Below are 21499 nucleotides of genomic sequence, written 5' to 3' on the forward strand. Positions count from 1 at the left end.
GTGAAGCTGTTGATACTCATTGATTTTCCAGGGGAACATGTGAAATTGATGATGTTGGATCTAGCATAGTCAAAGCTCCTCTTCTGAAACTTGAATAAAAACGATAGCTATCTGCAATATGCAAATCCCACCGATCAAAGCACCTCAAGCCAAGATGTAAGAAAAACAAAAAGTGAATGGAGTTGTCAAGATTTAATCTTGTTAAGATTTTAGAAATATTGTAGCTAATTTTTGATGAAAATGTAAACTATGGAGCCCTCTTAAAATACCAGAAGTAAATTTGTGAAGTAAAAACATGACACCAGTTAAGTCATTCTAAAGCTTTTCTTCACATATAATTTGGCATTTATCTTTTACGACCCAAATTAAAACTAATGTCTTCTAGAAAAATTTTTTTACAATATTATTTTATAAATTAGGCTCCATCAATATGTGTTTCCACAGTATTGCAACAGGATAATTGTAACAAAGGTGGAAAAAGATTTTTAATTATTTATCACAGCCTAATATTCTAATTGTGTTGGACCATTTTAACTAAGAAAAATAAGCATAATTGCTCTTATATTTTTTACGTTTCACTGCCAAGCTTTATTTTTGGAGGTGCATTCATACATAGCAACACAATAGTTTCTACATCAATGGGCAAGCAACTGCATTTAATGTTGTTAAAACACACAATACCGTCTTCAAAAGTGCAACACCACCTGTTCAGTCCCCCAGAACTAAAAAAAAAGCTGAAACTACATTTTATTCTACATGTTTACTTTAATTGGAGCACATTACAAAATCTAAAGTCTTAATATTTAGCTGTTTCTTCCAGTCTATATGTATGCAATTAAATTTCAAAAATATTGTGCTGGTGATATAGTTAGCTTTTGTTTCCCCCCGCAGACCACTGTACTGCTCAGCCAGGAAGGAACCTTAAAAAAATAACTGAAGGCTGTTAATTCTGAAATAAAACCACATCGTGACCACAAACACTAACTGTCCCCTTTTCTTTTTGACAACTCAGAGGTCATGGCTGTTCAAAATGGCTTTATGCTTTCATATTATTTTTATACTTACCTCTGCCTACGCTGCACCATTATAGATGATTTTTCACATCCCGTTATTATACAATAATTCTCATAAAAAGTAAATTGATGCTCTGCAAATAAGCAGTGACTGACAAGATCTGCAGCCCTCTCTCCACCAGATTATATAATGCGTCATTTGGGTCGCTGCTTTAGGATTAGCAGCAGCCTTAAAGAAAGGGCCTGTGGTGATACGGAGAAAATGATGACGATGATGATGATGCTGGTAAGAATGTGCTGCCTCACCATTACCAAGAAACTGCAGCTGAAACTGAATGAGTCACACTAACAGTAAAGAAAGCCAATTCTTGAAAAACAGATTCACCTTTGATTAAACAAAAACCATCTTACATAACTAAGTGGATGCACACAGTTCATTTCTTTGTTTACTTGTGTGTTTTTTGGGAGACCGATGCAAGTAAAGCTCAGGGTTTCTGCAAGATTTAATCAAGATGTCTAATTTAACTTTAAGATCACCATAGAGAAAAAATAGGTTAGTCACATGAAAACATATAAAATCTAAGCAAGACATGTAACTTAGGAAAACAGTTTGATGGTTTTCTACTCCGTTTTCTTTTCATGCAGGTATAAATGAGACTTCATCTCATTTCAGCTCCTGATAAGAGGTTTTAAAATTCCTCTTTTCAGGTCAAACCATTTTAAAGATACACTTTTCCATGATGTAGGAGTCAGTTTGAAGAGTAGCAAACAAATTTTGCTTTTAATTGCTTAAACGTGCAATTTTTTATGAGGAATCACCATGCTTATTACACAGAAATAGTTTGAAGCATGTAATATTAAATAATTAAGCCAATTTAATATAAAACATGCAATCACTGGAAAAATTAAGACTTTGTAAGATTTTAATTTTGATTATTTAAATTAAGATTTTAAATATTTTTTAAAAATAAATTTTAGCGATAAAATATTAAAGGAGCTAAATTGGATCAAATTATCTGAACAAATTATGTTTGGATTTCTCAAATTCTTATAGTGATCAGAGATCGAGGGCGGGTACTAAATAAAGTGAACGAATGAAATCAATGTCATTTTTAGTCCACTAGAGGGACACCAAACAACAGGAAGCAGACACTGAAAACAGCAGGATCCAGATTAATGTGAGCTTCCCACATTATCCCTCCCTCTTCACAAAAACAGTGAAAGAAATGTGCAAAGAATGGAGAAAAGCAGTGATATAGACAGTCTAGTCAGGATGAAAGCAGTTTCATTAACTATAAAAACATTATTTTGTGATAAATCAAACAGATGTATCAAACAGATCAAAGACAGGGAGCTTTATTTTCAAACCACGAAAGAAATCAGAAGTAATGCACAGATTTGTTTTAGGGTTAGGGGTTAGACCTAAAAAAGTGTCCTTCTAGATTAATCAATTGCTTAAATGAAATCTTCCAAAACCTGAATTGTAGTGTTTTCTTTGATGTGCCTTATTAAAGTGGCAATTGTTTAATTTTGCTTTACAAGCAATGTAAAGCAAACATTCTAAAACACAAAGTCTGCATTTGTCAGTGCTAATGCTTTTTTAGCCGTGTGAGACTGTCAGAGAGCTCATCAATCGTAATTCCCTGCGGAGATAATGAGTGATTCGGAAGCTCACTGCATGGGTCACTGATGTGTAGTAAATGAGATGGTGAAATTATGGAGATCATAACACCAAGTAACAGCTGTAACCCCTGAGATCCAGCATGCAATCTAAGGATCTTTCGCACAGGAACAAAGTTTAAACTGGTTATGCCAATAAACAGAAACATCTCATCTTCTACTTTCAAGCTATGATTTTCTCCTTTTACACCTCATTATTCTTCATCCTTCAAAATATAATTGCTCACTAATGCATCACTTAGCTAACTTCTTTTTAATCAAAACTAAATTAATACAAGCTATGATCACTAAGCTATGTAAAAAAGTCTCACATTTTATGAAACATAAAGTTCATTTGAAATTAATTAACTGTGACTTTAAAAAAAAAAAAAAGCACTGGGCTATAAGTGAAAATAAAGCTTAAACCTAAGGAGTAACATTTTTCAAAATGAGTTGTGGCAAAATTCCTGAAAGTTGAAATGCAACAGAATTGATTGTTTTGTTCACATGTCATGAAAAGCTAAGACAAAGTTATTGTGAGTTTCTCAAATTCCACAAAGAACATCCACTGAAAATGTATAAAGAGCATACTTATTAAAACAGAACAAGTCTAAAAATTCATTGTACAGTTTCTGCATAATGATAAACTGTATGTTCAGGCTGCATTAAAAAGAAAACTGTACTGGTTTTAGGAGAAAAAAACCATCCCTGATAAAGAGTTTAATGCGGCTCATGTAGCTGATGTCCATCAATGTAGAAATTTCACCCCATCAGTGTTGGTGTTTTGCAGTTAATAGCCTCCCACACCTCCCCACTCCTATAGGGGTCTCTACTGCCTGATGTCTGCTGGTCTGAGCTGTCTCTCACCCTCAGCCAGAAAAATCCGCATGGCTCGGTATAGCAGATGGATCCCGAGCTCCCGTTTCCTCTTTAGCTCCCAGTTTGACACCACGCCATAGAAATCTCCTCGCTTCTGATTGGTCAGCATCTTTAGCCCTGGAATAAGGACAGTTTGGTCCAAAAATGTTGCACTCAAGTAATTTCAGACAAACTAAGCAAGTCTGTGAAAATCACTTCCATAAGACACTGGTATTGTCTACACAAGACACAACTAAATAAGTTAAATAAGTGTGGTCAGTCTATAAATTAATGGTATTTTCCTTACACTCATGCCATATACTTGGTCTACTCTGTCTTAAATAGGGAAAGACATTTTCAGCTAAAATATTTTTTTTACAAGATGTGTAAGCTCCAACACCAATCCTTCCTCACCAGTTAATCATCTCATTTCTAAATATCCATGTAGTGAAATGTTTTCTCCATCTAATCTCATTTTCTCTCCGAGACAAAAAACTGAGGAAGAGAGACGGAGAGAAAGGAAGGGTAGAAGTCAAGGCACTGCTGTTTTTTTTTTTATATTTAATTACATTTTTGGACTGTCATTATAAAGTGTTTGTGTAGAAAGCTACATCAACACCAACACAGAAAAAGGAGATATTTAAAATTTTAAAAAGGACTAATCTTGCTTTTTTTTTTTTAAACTTGAAATTTTCAATTTGGTTCTTTAATAATAATTTGCTTTCATCACAATGAGATCTATTTTAAAAAATGCCACATTTTCCTACTACAGTGCATAGCTGTAAGAACCACCAGGGACTAACTGAAAGGGATGTAGCTTGGGCTGGAGCCAGTTTGGGGGGCCATTCTCACAAAAGTAATATTTTATGCCTTACAAATTACAGTAATTTGGTCATTGTAAACCTTTCTGGACTGAAATAGACATAAATTTTACAGTAAATTTCACTTATCAGTTATTAAATTTCTTTAAAATAATTTCTTTAGATTGAGGAATGATGTGTAACTTTTTGATTGTCTGATACATTCTATTTAAGCAATTTTTAGAGGCTAAAACTCAAGCACAGTTTAGGTCTGTGTGTCGCTAGTAAAGCTTTCCCAAAATGAGGTTAGTAAGTTAATTTATGATATAGCAAGCAGTGTAGTAGCTTCTCAACATAGACCTCACTATAGTTTTGGATAGCTTTTATACTTTAATAAATGAATCTGTAATATAAATCTTCACTTTAGTTACTTTTGTGTGATTTCAAATTTGCAGTGAGGAAAACAAATTTAAGTATTCAACTTTAGAAAAAGCAGAAAAAGTCAGGAAGGGAGGAAACATAGTTTCGCTCAACACCATCAACCAATTTTCAACTCAGAAGCTCCTAAAAATCTATGATGGCATTACTTTTCATCAAACCTTCAAGGATATGACTATATATTCATATTTATATTTTTGTATTCAGATTTGCGCAAGCGGGTGGGTAAAGGACGTCACATCAAACACTTGGTCTGACGTCATACATAGGTGATTATCAACGACAAGTTATGACTGCTCCTCACTCACCGATGGCCTCCACCATGCAGGCCTCTCTTGTGTACGCTTCCACAGGAATGACGTTCTGAAAACAGTGCAGAGAGATGACACCCTGTCCGGCAGTCCACACCTGGAGAATGTGCTGCACTTTTGGACAAAGTTTCTGTTAAAGGGAAGAAAAGCAGCCCTGTTACCTATTGATACCACCTTGGTTAAACGTCCTTATAATTTTACAAGACAGAGGTGTCTGGGCAGAGTTACTTTGGCGGATTTCTCCCCTCGGTAGTACTCTAAAGCTTCATACAGGTGACTGTAGGGGCGGGAGCGTTTTCCTTTGCCCACATAAAATATGGCATGGATGAAAGTCTGGAAACATTCCTGAGGAGTCATGGTGTGACTGCGGAACGGGAGGTTCTTTGTCACTCTAATGAAAGAAAAAGAAAAAGATGTAATACTACATATTGTTTTTTTTTTTTTTCATTACAACCCAAATCAGGGATTAAAACCAGTTTAGAGGCTAATTTTTAGTTAAGAAAATGGCTTATGAAAAGTTATCTGATTTATTGTGGTCTTCCAGTGGAATTAAAAAGAAAATGATATATTTATTATGTATTTAGTATTTTGCAACCATAAACGTAACTGGAATTCACAACATAGTGTAACAGCTGGGAAGATAAGTGGTCCCTGTTTCTTAAAAAAAAAAAAAAAGAATTACATCATGTTACCCATTTTTGTTTTGAATTTTTTTGTAAATACTGTGAACTCAATAGATTTTTACTCACTGTTATCCTATTGTCATCTTATACTGTCATATTGTCTCTTTTTTATTTGCTTTATTAATGATTTTTTACTAATAAGAAACTCAAAAACATCAAAAATAAAACTTCCAAAAGAGCTATAGGAGCCTATATCACACACGTTCAAAACAACGAAAACAAGTTAACACTTATCAAACTGTAAAACTTTAAAATCTTTTTGCGAGGCAAAAGGACTGCACCAGTAATCAAAAAGCAAAAAATAGACTGTACCTTGGGTCAAGAAGAAGGTAGTTAAAGCTGGACTTGATGATGCCCTCCCTCCACTTCCTGTTTTGATCAGGTTGGTCAAACTGCTGGCACAGGGACTGCTCATCACCATGGGAATTGGGCAGCTGGAAAGTCTTCAGGACCCGACAGAGATCTGGACTATACCCTAAATCTAGGAAAGTTAAAGAAGAAAACATCTGTGAATGACAAGGTGCAACATTACTTGCTTAAATTCTCCTGAATGTTTCTTCACGTAATGTAATAATGTAATATCTGAAAATAAACATAACCTTTCTGCGGTTGGTCAGACTGCTTGTTGTCATTCTGTGTGTTGCAGTTTTCTTCTTGCAACAGTCGGCAGAGCTTCCTCAGGTAAGTTGGCCTGGTGAGGCTGCTGATAGGACCCGGGCTCTCTCCCAGTTCCACCAGCCTCAGTCTCAGTTCCCTGTCAGTCATTCCTCTAGTTTCTGGCAACAGTCTGCACTCAGATTTATCATCTTCCTCTTCCTGAGCCCGCATCTCAGGCTGTAGGTTCTCTTTAGCTTTGCTGCTCTTAGTTTCAGTTTGCAAAGCTCGCCAGTCATACAAAACGGTCTCGTCGCTGATGCAGGTACTTGTGCCGGAGCTGAGTGAGGTGTCGGACGTAGGTGGAACGTGTGTCTCAATGAGCTTGTGGCCCTGCTCTGTATCAGTGTAGAGATACTCCACTGGTTCATCCAGGTTCTGGATTACTGGACGCCCCCCAGGAGTGAAAGACAGGTCTGCTAGGCGCTGTGGTCGATGGCTCGACAGCCGGCTCATGCTGTATCTCGGGGTGCATCCGGTGCCTGGAGTACGTGGAGGGTCAGTGTCCTCCGTGGATGTCTTTGGAGAAAAACTGCTGGAGGTGGACGAAGAGGATGCAGAGTTGGACTCTGAGCCGTAGTCTTCAGTAACCCAACAGTCGTCGTTTTTAAAATCATCTACCTGATCTTCAACTGCCAGATGAGCTACTTTTGACTCATCCGAACCAGGGAGAGCCTCCGTTAGAAATTCCTCATCCTCAGAAAGATGGCTGTTCTGTCCTCTTATGGCAAGAATAATCTCCGCAAAATTTTTTTCATAAGCAGCGACCGAGTCATCCTGGTTCTTGTCTAATATGTCTGTGTCATCCAAAGACTGTGATCCCTCAACAGAATCAGTTACTCTGTTGTGTAGAATAAGAGTATCAGCTTGGCTATTACTGACACTTGGACTTCTAAGAGTACTGGACTGGGGGTCTTGGCTGTCCTTGGGTAGCGGGTCTCTTTCAGTGCACCTCTCCAAGTGGCGTGACATATAACTAGGTGTGTAAGGTGAGTTGAATCCATGCCCACTGCTCTGACACCTTGGTGTCTGCCGAAACATTCGAACTGGCGTTGGCAGCGTATTGTCAAATAAAGAAGATGTGATTAACATGCTCTCAGGGTTTCTGCTTGTTCTCATTGAGCAGCGGCTCAATCTAGACCGTGTCCTGCCGGTCACAAAAGGGCTAGGTGTAAATTGAAGTCCATTAATTTCTTCTGATGACTCAGCATCTTGCCTGACCCCATCAAGTTTTTTTGCAGTGCTTAAAAAAGAACCCATAGAAGCTTTCAATATATCCGTCTCTTCGTGTTGTTTTTCAGATAAGGTCAGTTTATCAAGCAAACCTGATAAAGGTTGTACAGTTTCAGATTTTGAGTCTCCGTTGGGTTCTGTTTGAACTCTTAACATATTTTTATCTCCCTTTTGGAGTTCATTTTCAGAGTCTGTAGAATCCTGTTTGGTCCTTGTATCAGACTCTGACTCCTCTATAAGAGGGAATGAATGATGTCTTAGGGGTACAGGAGCATCCAGACAGCTGGTGTACTGGTCACTTTCACAGCTACTGTAATGACTGCTGCGAGTCCCACTGCTGCTGCTGCTGCTGCTACCCACATGGGCCTGCTCTTGTTGTTCAGAAGGATTCATTGGAGGTTCTTTGTTGCTCTGCCCCTCTGGTTCGTCATCACTGAGTTCAAGAGCACAGTGACTGATAACTGTTTTCTCTAGCTCCTCTTCTGTGCTCTCACTGCTTTCCCTAGAGAAGACAAATACATGGTCCGGTGATGTGACGTCGATCCCCTGCTGTGGTAAAACCGTAGCCATGCGTTCAGAATCTAGAAAGTCTGAGTATTCAGACATGTCAAAGGGTAAAGTGCGCTGGCTGATTTCAACAGAAGTGCTCTGTTTTCGAGTTTCTGGACTGAAAACTGGGAAATAGTCATCTACTTTTCTAAAGCTAACACTCTTCCGACTTGCTCGCCTGGATAAAAACTCTGAAGGAGCATTAGCTGAAGCCGCCTGTTCATTATCTTTTGTGACTGTTCCATCGTCACAACTTAAGGCGTCATTTTCTGGAGCTGCCATTGTAGCTACAGGTCCTGCAGCAGAAATGCGAGTGCTTGACAGCACAGAAGGCCCATTAAATGATACTCCCCTGCAACTTGGTCTTCCATTTATGTTAGACAAGGTGAAAAAGGATGAACGCCTCGTGCTGCTCAGTGGGACTTCACCAAAGCCACTGATCATGGACGAGCGGGAACTGAAGCTGTAGTCTGATTCAGGATAGCTGGACGTGTCAGTCTGGTCTGAGTACACAGCTGTGACAAGAAAACACACATTTTTATCACAACAGTTTCGAGTCCCTGCATATAACCACACTGTGTACATTTTCACTTTATTAATTTTGCAGCATTTGGCCAGTGGCAACCAACTGGGTGGAAAAGTCAGTTATCTTTGGTTTATTTATTACATAACTTTACTTTGAATCTGCTGGCACGTCCTCTTCAGAAAAACTATAAAAACAGACTTTACCATTTCACTCTAAATTAATTATTTATCATAGTCTGTAAGAACTGATTACAGCTATTTTTTATTTTTTATACCTCTCAAGATGGCGCTGGTGCAGCTGGCTGCCTGCAGACGCAGCTCCCGTCGTGTGTGTTTGTCTGTGTATATTTGCTGTAACCGATTAATGATCCGTGCTTGAAGAACCCATGGATCATCAGTTGGGCTTTCCACAATGGCTGGATGTGGTTCTGTCGATGTTCTCCGCGTTCGTCTGCTACTTTTTATGGCGGAGAACCTCGCCGAGCGGTGTAGCGGCATTGTTTGCTTGCGTGAACGGCTGATTGCGCTGTGTGGGCCTCTGCTGCTGCCCGGAGACGGGCCTGTGGTCCCGGAGGAGTTACGGAGGAGACGACGGGGCTGGAGTTAAACGGAGGTAGAAGAAGAGACGGCGCAGGCCAGCGTTACCGGCGATTATCGTGGGGAACGTGAGGTCTTTGGTAAATTGGACAGACGAACTCACGGCGCTGGTTAGGACCAAGAAGGAGTACTGGGAGTGCAGTATCTTCTGCTTCACCGAAACCTGGCTACACTCGCTTATTCCGGACTACAGCGTGGAGGTTCCTGGATTTTCCTTGGTGCTGGGGGTGGGGGACAGGGACTTTTCCAAGAGTCGGAAGAAGAGGGGCGGCGGGATTGCACTTATGTGAGTGAGAGGTGGTGTAATCCCGGCCATAACTCCCTCGGTTATTTACCGAGGGAGTTTACGTCCGCCATTTTGATCGCTGTTTACATTCCCCCATCAGCTGATGCAGCGGTGGCCTGTGACGTCATCAGCTCTGACACAGCCAAACTCCAGACTAAACACCCGAACGTTGTTATTGTGTCTCGTCTCTTGTCTTGTCTCTATGCTGTAACTGCGAAGTAATTTCCCTGCTGGGATGAATAAAGTACTTCTATTCTATTCTATTACTCATTCTTGATTTACAGGCAACAATAAACTGCAAACATTATTTTCTTTTATAAATTTGTTTGGATAAGTAAATATACTGCAATCAATTTGCAATGAGATGCTACCACTTATGTTCTTGTTAATGGTGGACATTTGTTTCAGCAGTTTGGCTTTTTTGAGTTCAAATAAATAATGATGAGAATAGTAATGTGAATGTGCTGATCTTCATCTGTTAAAAGTAACTACTTTTTAGATCAGAATAATAATAATGACAACACTTTTTTTCTTTGTACATAAAGAATTGCAAATGTATGACAATGTACTTTTTCACATGGAAGTATCTTAAAACAAAAAGACCCCACAAAGTCCACAATTTTTAAAGCAATCTGCAACAAGGTAACATATCTTACAGTATTGAAACTGGGGGAGGTCCTCTTCTTCTGTATCAGCTGAGGACTGGTACTCATGAAGAAGAGAGGCACATTTCCAATTGTCCTGTTGTTCTGCTAGTTGTGCTGGTGTGTTCCCGTCCTGCACAAATAAACAGACTATAATGGTCAGATTACATAAATTAAATATTACAGGAAAATGAAATATTTATTCTTTAAAAATGTCTAATTCCTGGCAGTCACATTTGTCATATGGTATTTGGTGGTAAGCCGACACCTCAGGAGTGAGCCATTGTTGTACAATGTAATGTGGTTACTCTGACCACATGAAGTAGTCCAGGATCCATAAGGACATTTTTACAGAAAAGCTCTCAGATCAATATTTGAGCAAAGCAAACCAACCTTTTTTAAGGCTGTGTGTTGAGTGAAGATATTATTCTTAAACTGTGTAATTTGAGGTCATAATGCATACTCTTTGTTTGTCCGTTTCCATAAAAAGCACACCTGGGACTCTGTGTTCGTCTAGTAGATGACCTCTCACTGAACCTGGTTCTGCTAGGAGTCTCTTCCTGATTAAAGGAAGCCATTTCTTTCCACAGTCTCCAAATACTTGCTCTGTATGAAGAACTGCTGGTAAGTCAACAATTTAATGCTGTTGGCTGGGATTTCTAAGAGCTTCTTACAAGAACAACTGTATAATCTTAACTGACTACACAATTGGATCATTTTTATAATTAATTTGAATTTGATATATTTCTGGACAGAACAAGATTTTATCAAACTGAATATGGTTTGCACATTAAAAGATGCCTCAACCGTATAATAGACGTTGTATAACTAAACTCTAATCAAATAATCTAAATAATCTAATCTAATCTCTAATCTAAATAAATATATAAAAAAATATATTTATAAATAATAAATACCAATATGCTCACTTATGCTCTATTTGATTGCATTATATTTGCTTGGCTGTAAGAGCAGCAGTCTACGTGTTTATCTTCATACAAACTTGGTAAAGTGAGTTTCCATCAAAAGTGATCCCTGTCATCAAACATCATACAATGCAATTTAAGATATAAACTTGCCCATCTCGGTATTAAAACAGCTGTAATTAATCTGTTTAACTGTAAAGACTTACATTATCTTTTAAATTTGGGTTCCCTCCATTCATTAAGAGCATCTTGAGAATTTGATAGCATCCCCAAAGAGCAGCGACATGAAGAGGAGTCAGGCCTTCAGAAGATCTGAGAGAAATACAGGTAAGAAATCAATGTGTGCTTTACTAGAATATATTTGTTTACAAGATTATAGGTGTAATTCAACTGTTATCTGTAAACTGGTAAAACAATATACGTATTTTCCACACTATATGGCACACCTTCAATGAATGGCATATTTTAAAACTTTGATAAGTTCGCTTGCTAGCGCTGTTGCCTTCATTCGAATAGTGATTATACTGACACTTCTACTTGCTGCTCTCTGTTCAACAACCCACTGTTCGAGTTTGTCCTCCAACTGTAGCCATCTCGCTTTGTTCCCTCGGAAACTCTGTTTAGTCTTCTTTACTTGGCGCAGGTCATCTTGTCGCTTCCTCCACTTCCGCACCATTGATTCGTTAATGTTAAATTCTCTCGCTGCTGCTCTATTCCCGTGTTCTACTGCGTGACTGGTCACCTTGACTTTAAACTCTGCGTTGTAAGCGTGTCTCTTAATAGGAGCCATTTTGGCTCTTTACACAAACACACAAATGGAAATGAAACGGCACGCTTCACGCAGCCATATATCTCAGCGTGCACCGTGCGCTTCTTCTTCTACGGGGGAAAATGAAGTCGGCGGCTGCTTACCGTAGTTGCAAGACCTGTCGTGGCTCAATATTGGTCCATATATAAGACACACCGGATTATAAGGCGCACTGTCGGCTTTTGAGAAAATGGAAGCGTTTTAGGTGCGCCTTGTAGTGCCGAAAATACGGTATGTTTTAATTTCAATGTATGAAACTATACCTGACATTGGGGTCAGATCCATGCCGCAGCAACATTTTCAAGCAGCGTATGTTCTTCTCTGTTTCGTTGCCGACAGCCAGGTGTATTGCAGCCACACCTTTACTACCCACCAGGTTTGGGTTTGCACCCTTGGAAAGGAATAGCTGTACAGATCTGCAAAGGATCAAATCACGTTACTTTCTGGAATTCATGTATTAACTTAATAATATGTCACGTACAAAACATAATCATAAACATTCTATTCATCCAAAAGTTGTGCATCTTCCTACAAAGCAGAACAAATAAAAAATATTAAAAGCTACTCATTTAAACATACAATAGGTAGGTAGTAGGTGTTTGGTTTATTATGGGTGGCTTCTCTCTGGCAAATTATCTAAGAAAGCAGTTTTGCATTAACACTTACATCACCAAATTTGAAAAACAAAAAATGCTACTGCAAATAGTAACTCCAGAACTGACTGGCAAATAGTAAAAGTAAAAGACAGGATGCATTTACCTAAACATTGTTTATTATATGGAATCATGTCCTTGATGACTAACGTTTATTCAACTGCACAATCATCACTTATTACAATACAATTATTTCAGCCACCGCATGGGAACGTCTGCTGGTTCATTACACGTCAAAGGACTCCAAACTTTGCATATCAAAGAGTGCCGATCGCTTAACTAAAATTGTTAAAGAGGTGTTCATAACTGAACAACTCGAAAATACAATCCAGCATCCCAAATACAGTTGTCTTCTGCGTCTCTTTCAACTCAGGACATGCCCGAACAAAACAAAGAAAAGCCTGGATACTTGTTAACTACCTGGTATCTCCATCGTTCACCGCGACGCACAACTGCCTTGCCAGCCTCCCGTTGTTGCAATCCATGACCACCGATGTTTGCTTGCACAACACTACACTATGTTATTTGCAAAGTCTTTCTGCCTAGCTCATGATGAAATGAATCAGAAAACGGGGGAAAACTTTCAACCAAAGTTAGCTAATAGGGCTAATTCTGCAGAAACGACTCCACTTTGCGTACACTTGTTCGGCTAAGTTTATAATGCATTTAGCTAACAAATAATAGGCGGTTCATTTAATCGTCTATTATTTGGCTAAAATGTTTACGTAGCTTTGTAGTCCCAAATAATGTTGAATTTAAAACCGAAACCCAGATCAGGAAAAGCTGCGTTTATTGTTTTGATGGTTAAAGTTCCCTCCAAGCAAGAAGTCGGAAGACCCGCCCACGGGCTCTTCTGATTGGACAACTTGTCAACAGCGTCATCAGCATTTCAAATAAAGAAGCTCTGGTCTCCGTCACCATGTAGTTTAATGTACTGCAATGATAATAACTAGGATAAATTGGAAAGTTTGACTGAAGTGATTTTTTTCCGTAAGTGCCTAAAAATTACACTTGTTGTCAATTGGTGCCATACAAATAAACTGAACTGAATTGAACTAATAAAAAGATTTGCAGCAAAATAGCAAAACAAATAGGAAAACTGACTTTGAGATGCTGTTCTATAGGTGAATTATATTTAGTGAGTTTGGTTGATGTCACAGAGTTTTTAAAATGTGTTTTGATGTTATACATTTACAGTTCGCATAAAGGTTGCCATGATGATGTTATTCTTACTAAACATTGGAATTTCAGCCAAAACCGTTGCAACATCATTTATTTGTATATGTTGTATTGCAAATTTTAAAGCTTCCTTTAATCTGAGAAGGAAACTTATAATGCACCAACTTTCTTGGCTCTTCAACTTGAGCATAATTTCTATAACTGTGTCAGAATACAAGTTTCCGTATACATATAAAAGTCTAGGATATAATTAAACATAAGAAGTGCAGTTAGCAATAAAACCTGCTAAATAACAGTAGAAAATATCAGCAATTTTAAACCCACATACGTAATGTTTAACTTTAACAGTTTTTATTTTATTTTCATTTTATGTTTATTCATGGAGGTAGGACATATTTTAAACAAGCTGATAGTCCAACACGAAAACAACGTAAGTTATTTTAAATTGAATTTTAAAAGAATCACAGTCATAGTTTAGATACAAACATTTAAGAAAGTGTTCAGATTCACAGCTTCCATAGTCAGCATTAATAGAAATACTTTTTCAGCTCAAATGCTGAACAAAAATGCTTTACTCTGAATGGCTGCATATGTCTTAGCACAACATTGAAATGCAATACAATAATAATTTATATTTCAACCAAAATAAAAGATTGTAGACTAATTCCAATATCTTAATGAATCCTGTTGGGACTGTGATCTCAGGCAGAGCACAGGGTAACCAACAAGCCCATCACAAGAAGCAGGCTAGAGTGAATTCTTCCACTGTGGCTTTCCAGTTGGCAATCTGTATAGGGCTCTATGCAGGCGGCGTAAGCCATGACATGTGGAATGTAGCTCTGTTCCTGAACTCCGTGGAAAAGGTGAGACATTGGTCCTTTGGCAAAGATGGCCACGTCTTCTATACCATGGGTCTCTGAGTCGAGAGGGACTGTAGTCTGCTGTGTGTAGTCATTTGTTGCTGTGAGAGAAATGGAAAGGTCTGCATTATGTTTAAATTTTCTCACACAGAATTGGCAAACCTGCCCTTGTGTGTGTGAACGTTTGAAGCCTCAGATAACATAATTGGAAGTAAAACATTATCTGGCAGTGACAAACAGGACCATAAATCATCATTATGTGTATCATAAGACTTGACCTGACTGAAATGTTTATTTGAGTTTCTGAGTAATGATGACATAATTAACAACTGAACTGACACAAAAGCTGAACATACAGGTGACAAGGCCAGCTTTACTGAAAACAAGTAAACTTACATTTTTACACTTTAAATTGGTAGCAGAACACTCAATTTTTCTTCTAGTACAAATTGTCTTTAACATGTTGCCTAGACAAATGGTAAATGGCTTGTTTTTGTAAAGTAACTCATCAAGCTCAGAGAACTCCAAAGCACTTACACTAAATTCATTAATTCACCCTTTCACACACACCCCCACGTTACTGGTTTTATTAAACCAACATAAAATGGACTCTTATTTTCATATTGTGTATGTGTAGTATGTAAAATGTAACATGTCAGTCTACTAGGTGAAGTTATTGGCTTTTTTTTTTTCTTACAAAAATCAGCATGTACTTACATGAAATTGATTCATTCATATCAGGGCGAGTTCCATTGACTATCTGATATCCTGGTCCATTGCCATAAACAGCAGTGGTAAAATGCTTTTTGTCCGAGGCCAAGCTACGAGAAACTCCTGTGGATTGCAGAACACGTCAGTGTTTTGTTTAAAAATACTAATTTGGACAACATTATGTTACTTTAACTTTGATATAATAAGTTATTTTTTCATCACATATCTTACCCACAACAGAGTTTCCTCTTGCAGAATATCCTCCAAAAGCAAAGACATGGGAGTGGTCAGCAGTGACTACAGTCAGTGTGTCCAGCTCATTAGTGAGTTCTGCTGCTCGCCCGATTGCACGGTCAAACTCTACAGCTTCATGAAGAGCTTTTTTAGCCATAGTGGAATGGTGAGCATGATCTATTCTCCCCCTTAAAGTTCAAGAGAAGCACACTGACACATAAGCATGACAATCTCATTTGTTTGTGTTTTTTTAAAGATTGTTTTGGCTTTATTGACAGTTATGAAACAGAGAGTGAAGGGGGAAAACATGCCGCAAATGTCGTAAGGTTGGGAATCAATTCCAGGACGGTCTATGGTCTTTGTATGGGGACATTTTCAGAAGTTTTTGGGATGGACACTAATTGTTGCAGAGAGTGGTATTTACTGCAGGTAAATTATAAACTCATTATGTTTTAACAGCACTTGATATAAGAATTTCTACACTATCTCTTTAGGTAAATGATAGCTCATTTAAAACCAGCTAATGCCACTCATAGAATAATTTTGTTTACAGGTTTAAATGCAGATTATTTAATATTGTGTTTATTAAAAGACAAAATGAGATATTATATTGATAATAAGGGTCATTGACACATAAATCTATGCAACAATCTATGCAATTATGCAAACTTCAAAAGCAATACAAAGAGAAAAGGTTTTTGAATTTTGGGTGTGTACTTATCTTCCACAAACAGGAAATATCCTTTGGGATTCTTTTGGAGAATCTTGATTGCCTTTTCTGTCATCTCTGTTAGCGAAGGGTCCATAGATGTATCCCGCTCCAGCTCATAGCGACAGTCTTTGGGTTCAAACAAACCTGAGAGAAAGGACATTTTTTAAAATATAATCTAAAGCAAAATATGCTGGATCATGTAAACTTTTAAGTAGTTATTGCTTTTTTGCTCCATGTAGCCTGATGAACACCCATAACTATGCCAAACTCTCTTCCCTTGCAGGAGGACAACCATCTCTGCAGCAATCCACCAACCACGCCTGCATGGTAGAATGGCCAGACGAGAGCCACTTCTTCATAAAAATCACATGGCGGCCTGTCTGTAGTTTGCCAGACAGGCTGTCTGGAGGCACCTGAATGATTCTCAAACCACAGGAAACTAAAGTCTGGTCTTATGAGACAAAGATTGAACTATGTGGTGTGAATGTCAGGCATAATGTTTGGAGGAAACCAGACTTGGCTCATCATAAGGCTAATAACATCCCTTCATTGAAGTATGGTGAAGGCAGCATAATGCTATGTGGGTGTTTCGCAGCAGCGGGAACTAGCAGTCCTAGAAAGGTCAAACCAGACTCCAGACTTGAATCAAATTTCAAGCGAGATCTGAAAATGACTGTTTAGATATCCTCCATTTAAACAAAACTAGCCAGAGAAAACATTTAAGCAAGTCATGCCATTAGTTTATTTCTTTTTAGAGTGCTTAATAAGAACTTACCAAGAAGGAAGTCTGTTTTTCGAGGATCGACAGCATCAAACTCACTTTTATTCCAAACATATTTAGCATTCTGCAAGTTGAAATAACAAACATATGGGTAAACTTTGAAATAATATAAGATGATGTACAAATTACAAATATATTTACACTACATTGGAACACCATACTTCAAATCAAATAATGTAGACGTAAAATATTCAATTTACTATTTTGTTTTTAGCCCATTCATCAATAAGATTTTTTCCGTCTTTCCGGCTTCCGGTTTCAGATGGGTACTCAGGATCTGGTGTGTCTCTTGGTAACATATACTGACGACCTCCACCCAGAATGACCTGCATTGAAAAAGATGACAAAGGTTATAGTCATTTTTAAAACTATTAAAATAGTGTTTTTGCTGTTCTCAGTCTGATGTAATATTCTAATCTTCACTGTCGTGCTTTTGCCGCTATATGCAGAAAATCCTTATGAATAACAGAAACAAAGGCTTGAAAACATTGTGTCTATGTAATACATCTATATAATCTATATAATTTTTCTTGGGGGGCTGAATTAGTGACATAAATGAACTTTAAAAAAAATTTATGAATAAACTGAATTCAATTGATCTGAATTAAATAATATGAACATGAGTGAGGAAGGAGTCGAATAATACATGAAGTATATTTAAAAAGCATATGTCAAATTGCTGAAAGCTATGTTAACATTTGATTATGAAGACATTTCCATTACTATCCAACAAGGTTTGTTGCAATTATTGACTCAATGGACATCGCCGTAAGGAACTGATTCAAAAATTAAGACTCACATCTATCTCTGTGTTGTAAACCAGCTGATAAGCAATGTCACGACAGCCATTTTGGACAGCTTCATTAGAGAGGTCAGAGTCAGAATACCAATCTCTGTCTGCAGAGTGAGCGTAGCTTGCAGCAGGGGAAGCATGTTGCACTCTCGTTGTTGTGACAATTCCAACAGATTTTCCTAAAACAAATATGGTAGTTGTCAGACCGTTGTAACAACAATGTTCTTTATATTTTGTCAACATTTCTACGAAATTAATCTAAGTGGTGATTAATTTGCTTAAGTGCCTTTTATACTGCCTCACGCATATAATAAAACTAATCTTCTTGTCAAATAGATATGGTGGCCAAACTTTGTAGATAATGGTGCCTACCTGCATTCTTGGCACGGTAGAGAATTGATGTGACTTCATTGCCAAAAACAGCTTTACAGTCACCCAGTGGAGTGGCAGCAGAGACTCCAAGGGTCCCATAGTTGGCTTTTACCCCACATAAGTATGCCGTCGCCGTGCCGGCACTATCTGGCATCTGCTGGTCTACATTATAGGTCTGCAGGAATCAAATATTGGAGAAAAACACTGTGGAATTAATATACTTTAGAAGTATAATGAAATGTACAAAGAATCAGATTCAAATAATTCTGGATTTTCTAAAGTGCTTTCAAATATGAAGACGTTGCTTTTTTAAAAGAAAAGCAGTCAAAAATAGAAATTGTCTATCAAAGATTTGAGAGGGCCCATGACAAGTTCAAAGTATATATTTTTTTCAACCATTAGTTACGTAGTTTGATGCAGAAAATATTAGGAAGGGGGGACTGCAATCATCATCACCCTAAATGTAGATCAGACTCTTATGTGATAATATGCTGTTTGTTTGGCAATATACCGTATATATATATATATATATATATATATATATATATATATATATATATATATTTTGCATAGTTGTGCACTATGCACTTGATTAAGATTATAGAAGGTCAAGGGGCTGCACAGTGGCGCAGTTGGTAGCACTGTTGCCTTGCAGCAAGAAGGTCCTGGGTTCGATTCCCGGCCGGGGTCTTTCTGCATGGAGTTTGCATGTTCTCCCTGTGCATGCGTGGGTTCTCTCCGGGTACTCCGGCTTCCTCCCACAGTCCAAAAACATGACTGTCAGGTTAATTGGTTTCTCTAAATTCTCCCTAGGTGTGAGTGTGTGTGTGCATGGTTGTTTGTCCTGTATGTCTCTGTGTTGCCCTGCGACAGACTGGCGACCTGTCCAGGGTGTACCCCGCCTCTCGCCCGGAACGTAGCTGGAGATGGGCACCAGCAACCCTCCCGACCCCATTAGGGACAAGGGTGAACAGAAAATGGATGGATGGATGGATGGAAGGTCAAGGAATTCTCTTCAGATCATAATGTCAAATTTGGAGTGTGTAGTATACAGGATACTGCTACAGAACACACCAAGTAAAACAATAAAAAATGGGATGTTTAGTAACATTGTCCCCAGGAAAAATACCATCAAAATATTAATGTAGTAACTTTATGAATTTCTGACAGTTTAAAAGGCTAGATTTTCTTTGTTCATGGAAAAAGGTTATTTTCACATTTTAAAAGACGTTAAGATAATTTCTATTGAGTTCTGTGCTTCTGTCTAGTACTTGTGCTTTTTCTGTCCAAAGTAATGCTTATTATTAGCTAAGGGTTAGCTTTCACTATTAAATAATGTGTTTCTTTTTTATTTTTGATACATCGCCTGAGCAGTCAAAATGTGCTGTCAAAGAGTGCTGACCTTTGACAGTGCCAGGTGAGGGAATGTATCCATAACCAAACTTCCCTCCTCTCCTGAATTTCCTTCCAGCTGGCCTTTGAGGATCCGGGCAGCTGTCACTGTTGGTATTCCCATTCCTGAAAGCAGAATCAAATGCCACAAGGTTAACATTGTACTTTGTGAACCTCATAAGACTTGGCTGAGTTACATGACAGTGAAAGACTCACAATCACAGACAGTGGGATGCGTGTGAAGTATGAAATCCACCATTATTAATTATTCTTTCAGAACTGCAAACTTTATTATATCAACATAAACTAATGACTTGTTGTCCAACAGTTGAACTCCAAAAACTGATTCACAATGGGCTAAATATTCACAATTTCTTTTCTCTGCATTTTAAATGTACAATAAAATATTGGAACCTTCTTCTGATTTCTCTTTATACAGTGTTGTCATCTGGTAATTTACAAGAGCTTACTTACAACGTGATTTGTTGTCATAAACATACCAGATTACGGGGTAATGAAGTATTACTGATCAATCGCAAACCCTGATAAAGCCCTGAATATGCCGTAATCAGCATGTTTTCCAGGAGGGAGTGGATTATGTTGTGATCAGAATTCTACACTGCTGCTGTAAATTTGCAATTTGTCCACAATCACAGTTATGACCATGATATGGTGATATGATATGATGTTTGTTGAAATCCAGTTATACATAACCAGAAAGGGCAGTCCATTTCTTTATAGCTGTCTTTAGTAATGTTTAACGGTAAATTGTTACTTATTAGAGAAACCCGAGTGAGTGTCACATCATCTGAGCATGGTGGACGTCTCACCATGCTTAGATCACTATCCAGCATTTTATCACTTTGTTTGCATTACCTTAAAGGCTCATGAAAAAGTGGTTTCCCAAATCATGTTCCCGCAGTTGTAATTTTTTATTGGACTGAAAAAATAAACTGAGGTAAAAGGAACAAAACCAGATGATCCAGGAAAGGCTCTTTAATGGTAGAAAAGACTCACCGTCCCCCAGGAACAGGATGAGGTTTTTGGCTTGGTGAGCATTAGGCTGAACATTCAGTGCAGTGTGAATAGCTTGTTTCGCTTTGTTGTTCCAGTATTCAGCATGAAGTTCTTCCTCTGTGATTAGGATAAACACATCAGGGTACGATAAAAGTATTTCATTATAAAATAACAAATGGATAAGGATAAAGGTTTAATCAAACTGATATTTCATGGAAATAAATATTTATAAAAGCAACAAAGCTAGAAGTCAAATATGACCTTACAGAGTTATTACATGTAAATATGTCACATTCTTTGTATAAATTTTTTTTTTTTACCTCAAAATCACTCTGTCGTTGTATTAAACCATAAAACAGTTTGGTTTACCGATGTCATATGTTTGTTTTTCTTTGTATTAATTCCAAGTGTCATATTATATTTATTCATGGTTTCCACAATTTTTAAGAACTGTTCTTAGTTGAATATTTAATAGATTCTTACCGATAACGCACAAAGTCCTCTGAGTCAATAGAAATATTAATAATCCAGCAAAAATGAGGTTGTGTGTCTTTGCCATTGTGTTGGCTGCAGGTAAATTTACAAAACTTTGCTTGTGAGTTAGCTCAACTCCCTTTATACCTGCAGAAGGAGCAAAGGGCACATGGGCAATGTAAGAACAAGATTATGCTTAACAAGCAAGAACACACCGATAGGGAACTGTCCATGGCTCACCCAAAACATTCAAATAGTCAGACTCTTTTCTATTAGACTCTTTTCTATTATAGTTTGTCTATGAATCAAATGTAATTAATATGGTTGTGTGATGTTT

At 37.8% G+C, this 21499-nt stretch overlaps 2 protein-coding genes across 3 annotated transcripts; both read right to left on the bottom strand.

Moving 5' to 3' along the window:
- Positions 1-2353: 2353 nt before the first annotated feature.
- LOC114151329 (uncharacterized) lies at positions 2354-13758 on the bottom strand. Of its 2 annotated transcripts, XM_028028473.1 has the most exons (9): positions 13058-13758; positions 12248-12400; positions 11383-11488; positions 10263-10383; positions 6362-8713; positions 6075-6243; positions 5308-5470; positions 5077-5209; positions 2354-3668 (listed from the first exon to the last, which is right to left on the bottom strand). In XM_028028473.1, the coding sequence occupies exons 1-9, from the start codon at positions 13120-13122 to the stop codon at positions 3502-3504; spliced, it is 3429 nt and encodes a 1142-aa protein (XP_027884274.1). In that variant the 5' UTR covers positions 13123-13758; the 3' UTR covers positions 2354-3501. The 2 variants fall into 2 exon arrangements, with proteins under 2 accessions (XP_027884274.1, XP_027884275.1); XM_028028474.1 differs by lacking the exons at positions 2354-3668; positions 5077-5209; positions 5308-5470 and having other exon boundaries at positions 6107-6268.
- A 138-nt stretch (positions 13759-13896) lies between these two features.
- On the bottom strand, positions 13897-21285 carry alpi.2 (alkaline phosphatase, intestinal, tandem duplicate 2). The gene is made up of 11 exons (XM_028028475.1): positions 21172-21285; positions 20689-20805; positions 19682-19797; positions 18280-18454; positions 17914-18086; positions 17315-17440; positions 17109-17178; positions 16343-16477; positions 15619-15810; positions 15394-15510; positions 13897-14777 (listed from the first exon to the last, which is right to left on the bottom strand). Exons 1-11 carry the CDS (start codon positions 21245-21247, stop codon positions 14518-14520), a joined length of 1557 nt encoding a protein of 518 aa, XP_027884276.1. The 5' UTR covers positions 21248-21285; the 3' UTR covers positions 13897-14517.
- Between the last annotated feature and the right edge of the window lie 214 nt (positions 21286-21499).

Source organism: Xiphophorus couchianus, chromosome 9, assembly GCF_001444195.1.
Source record: "Xiphophorus couchianus chromosome 9, X_couchianus-1.0, whole genome shotgun sequence".
Taxonomy (NCBI): Eukaryota; Metazoa; Chordata; class Actinopteri; order Cyprinodontiformes; family Poeciliidae; genus Xiphophorus; species Xiphophorus couchianus.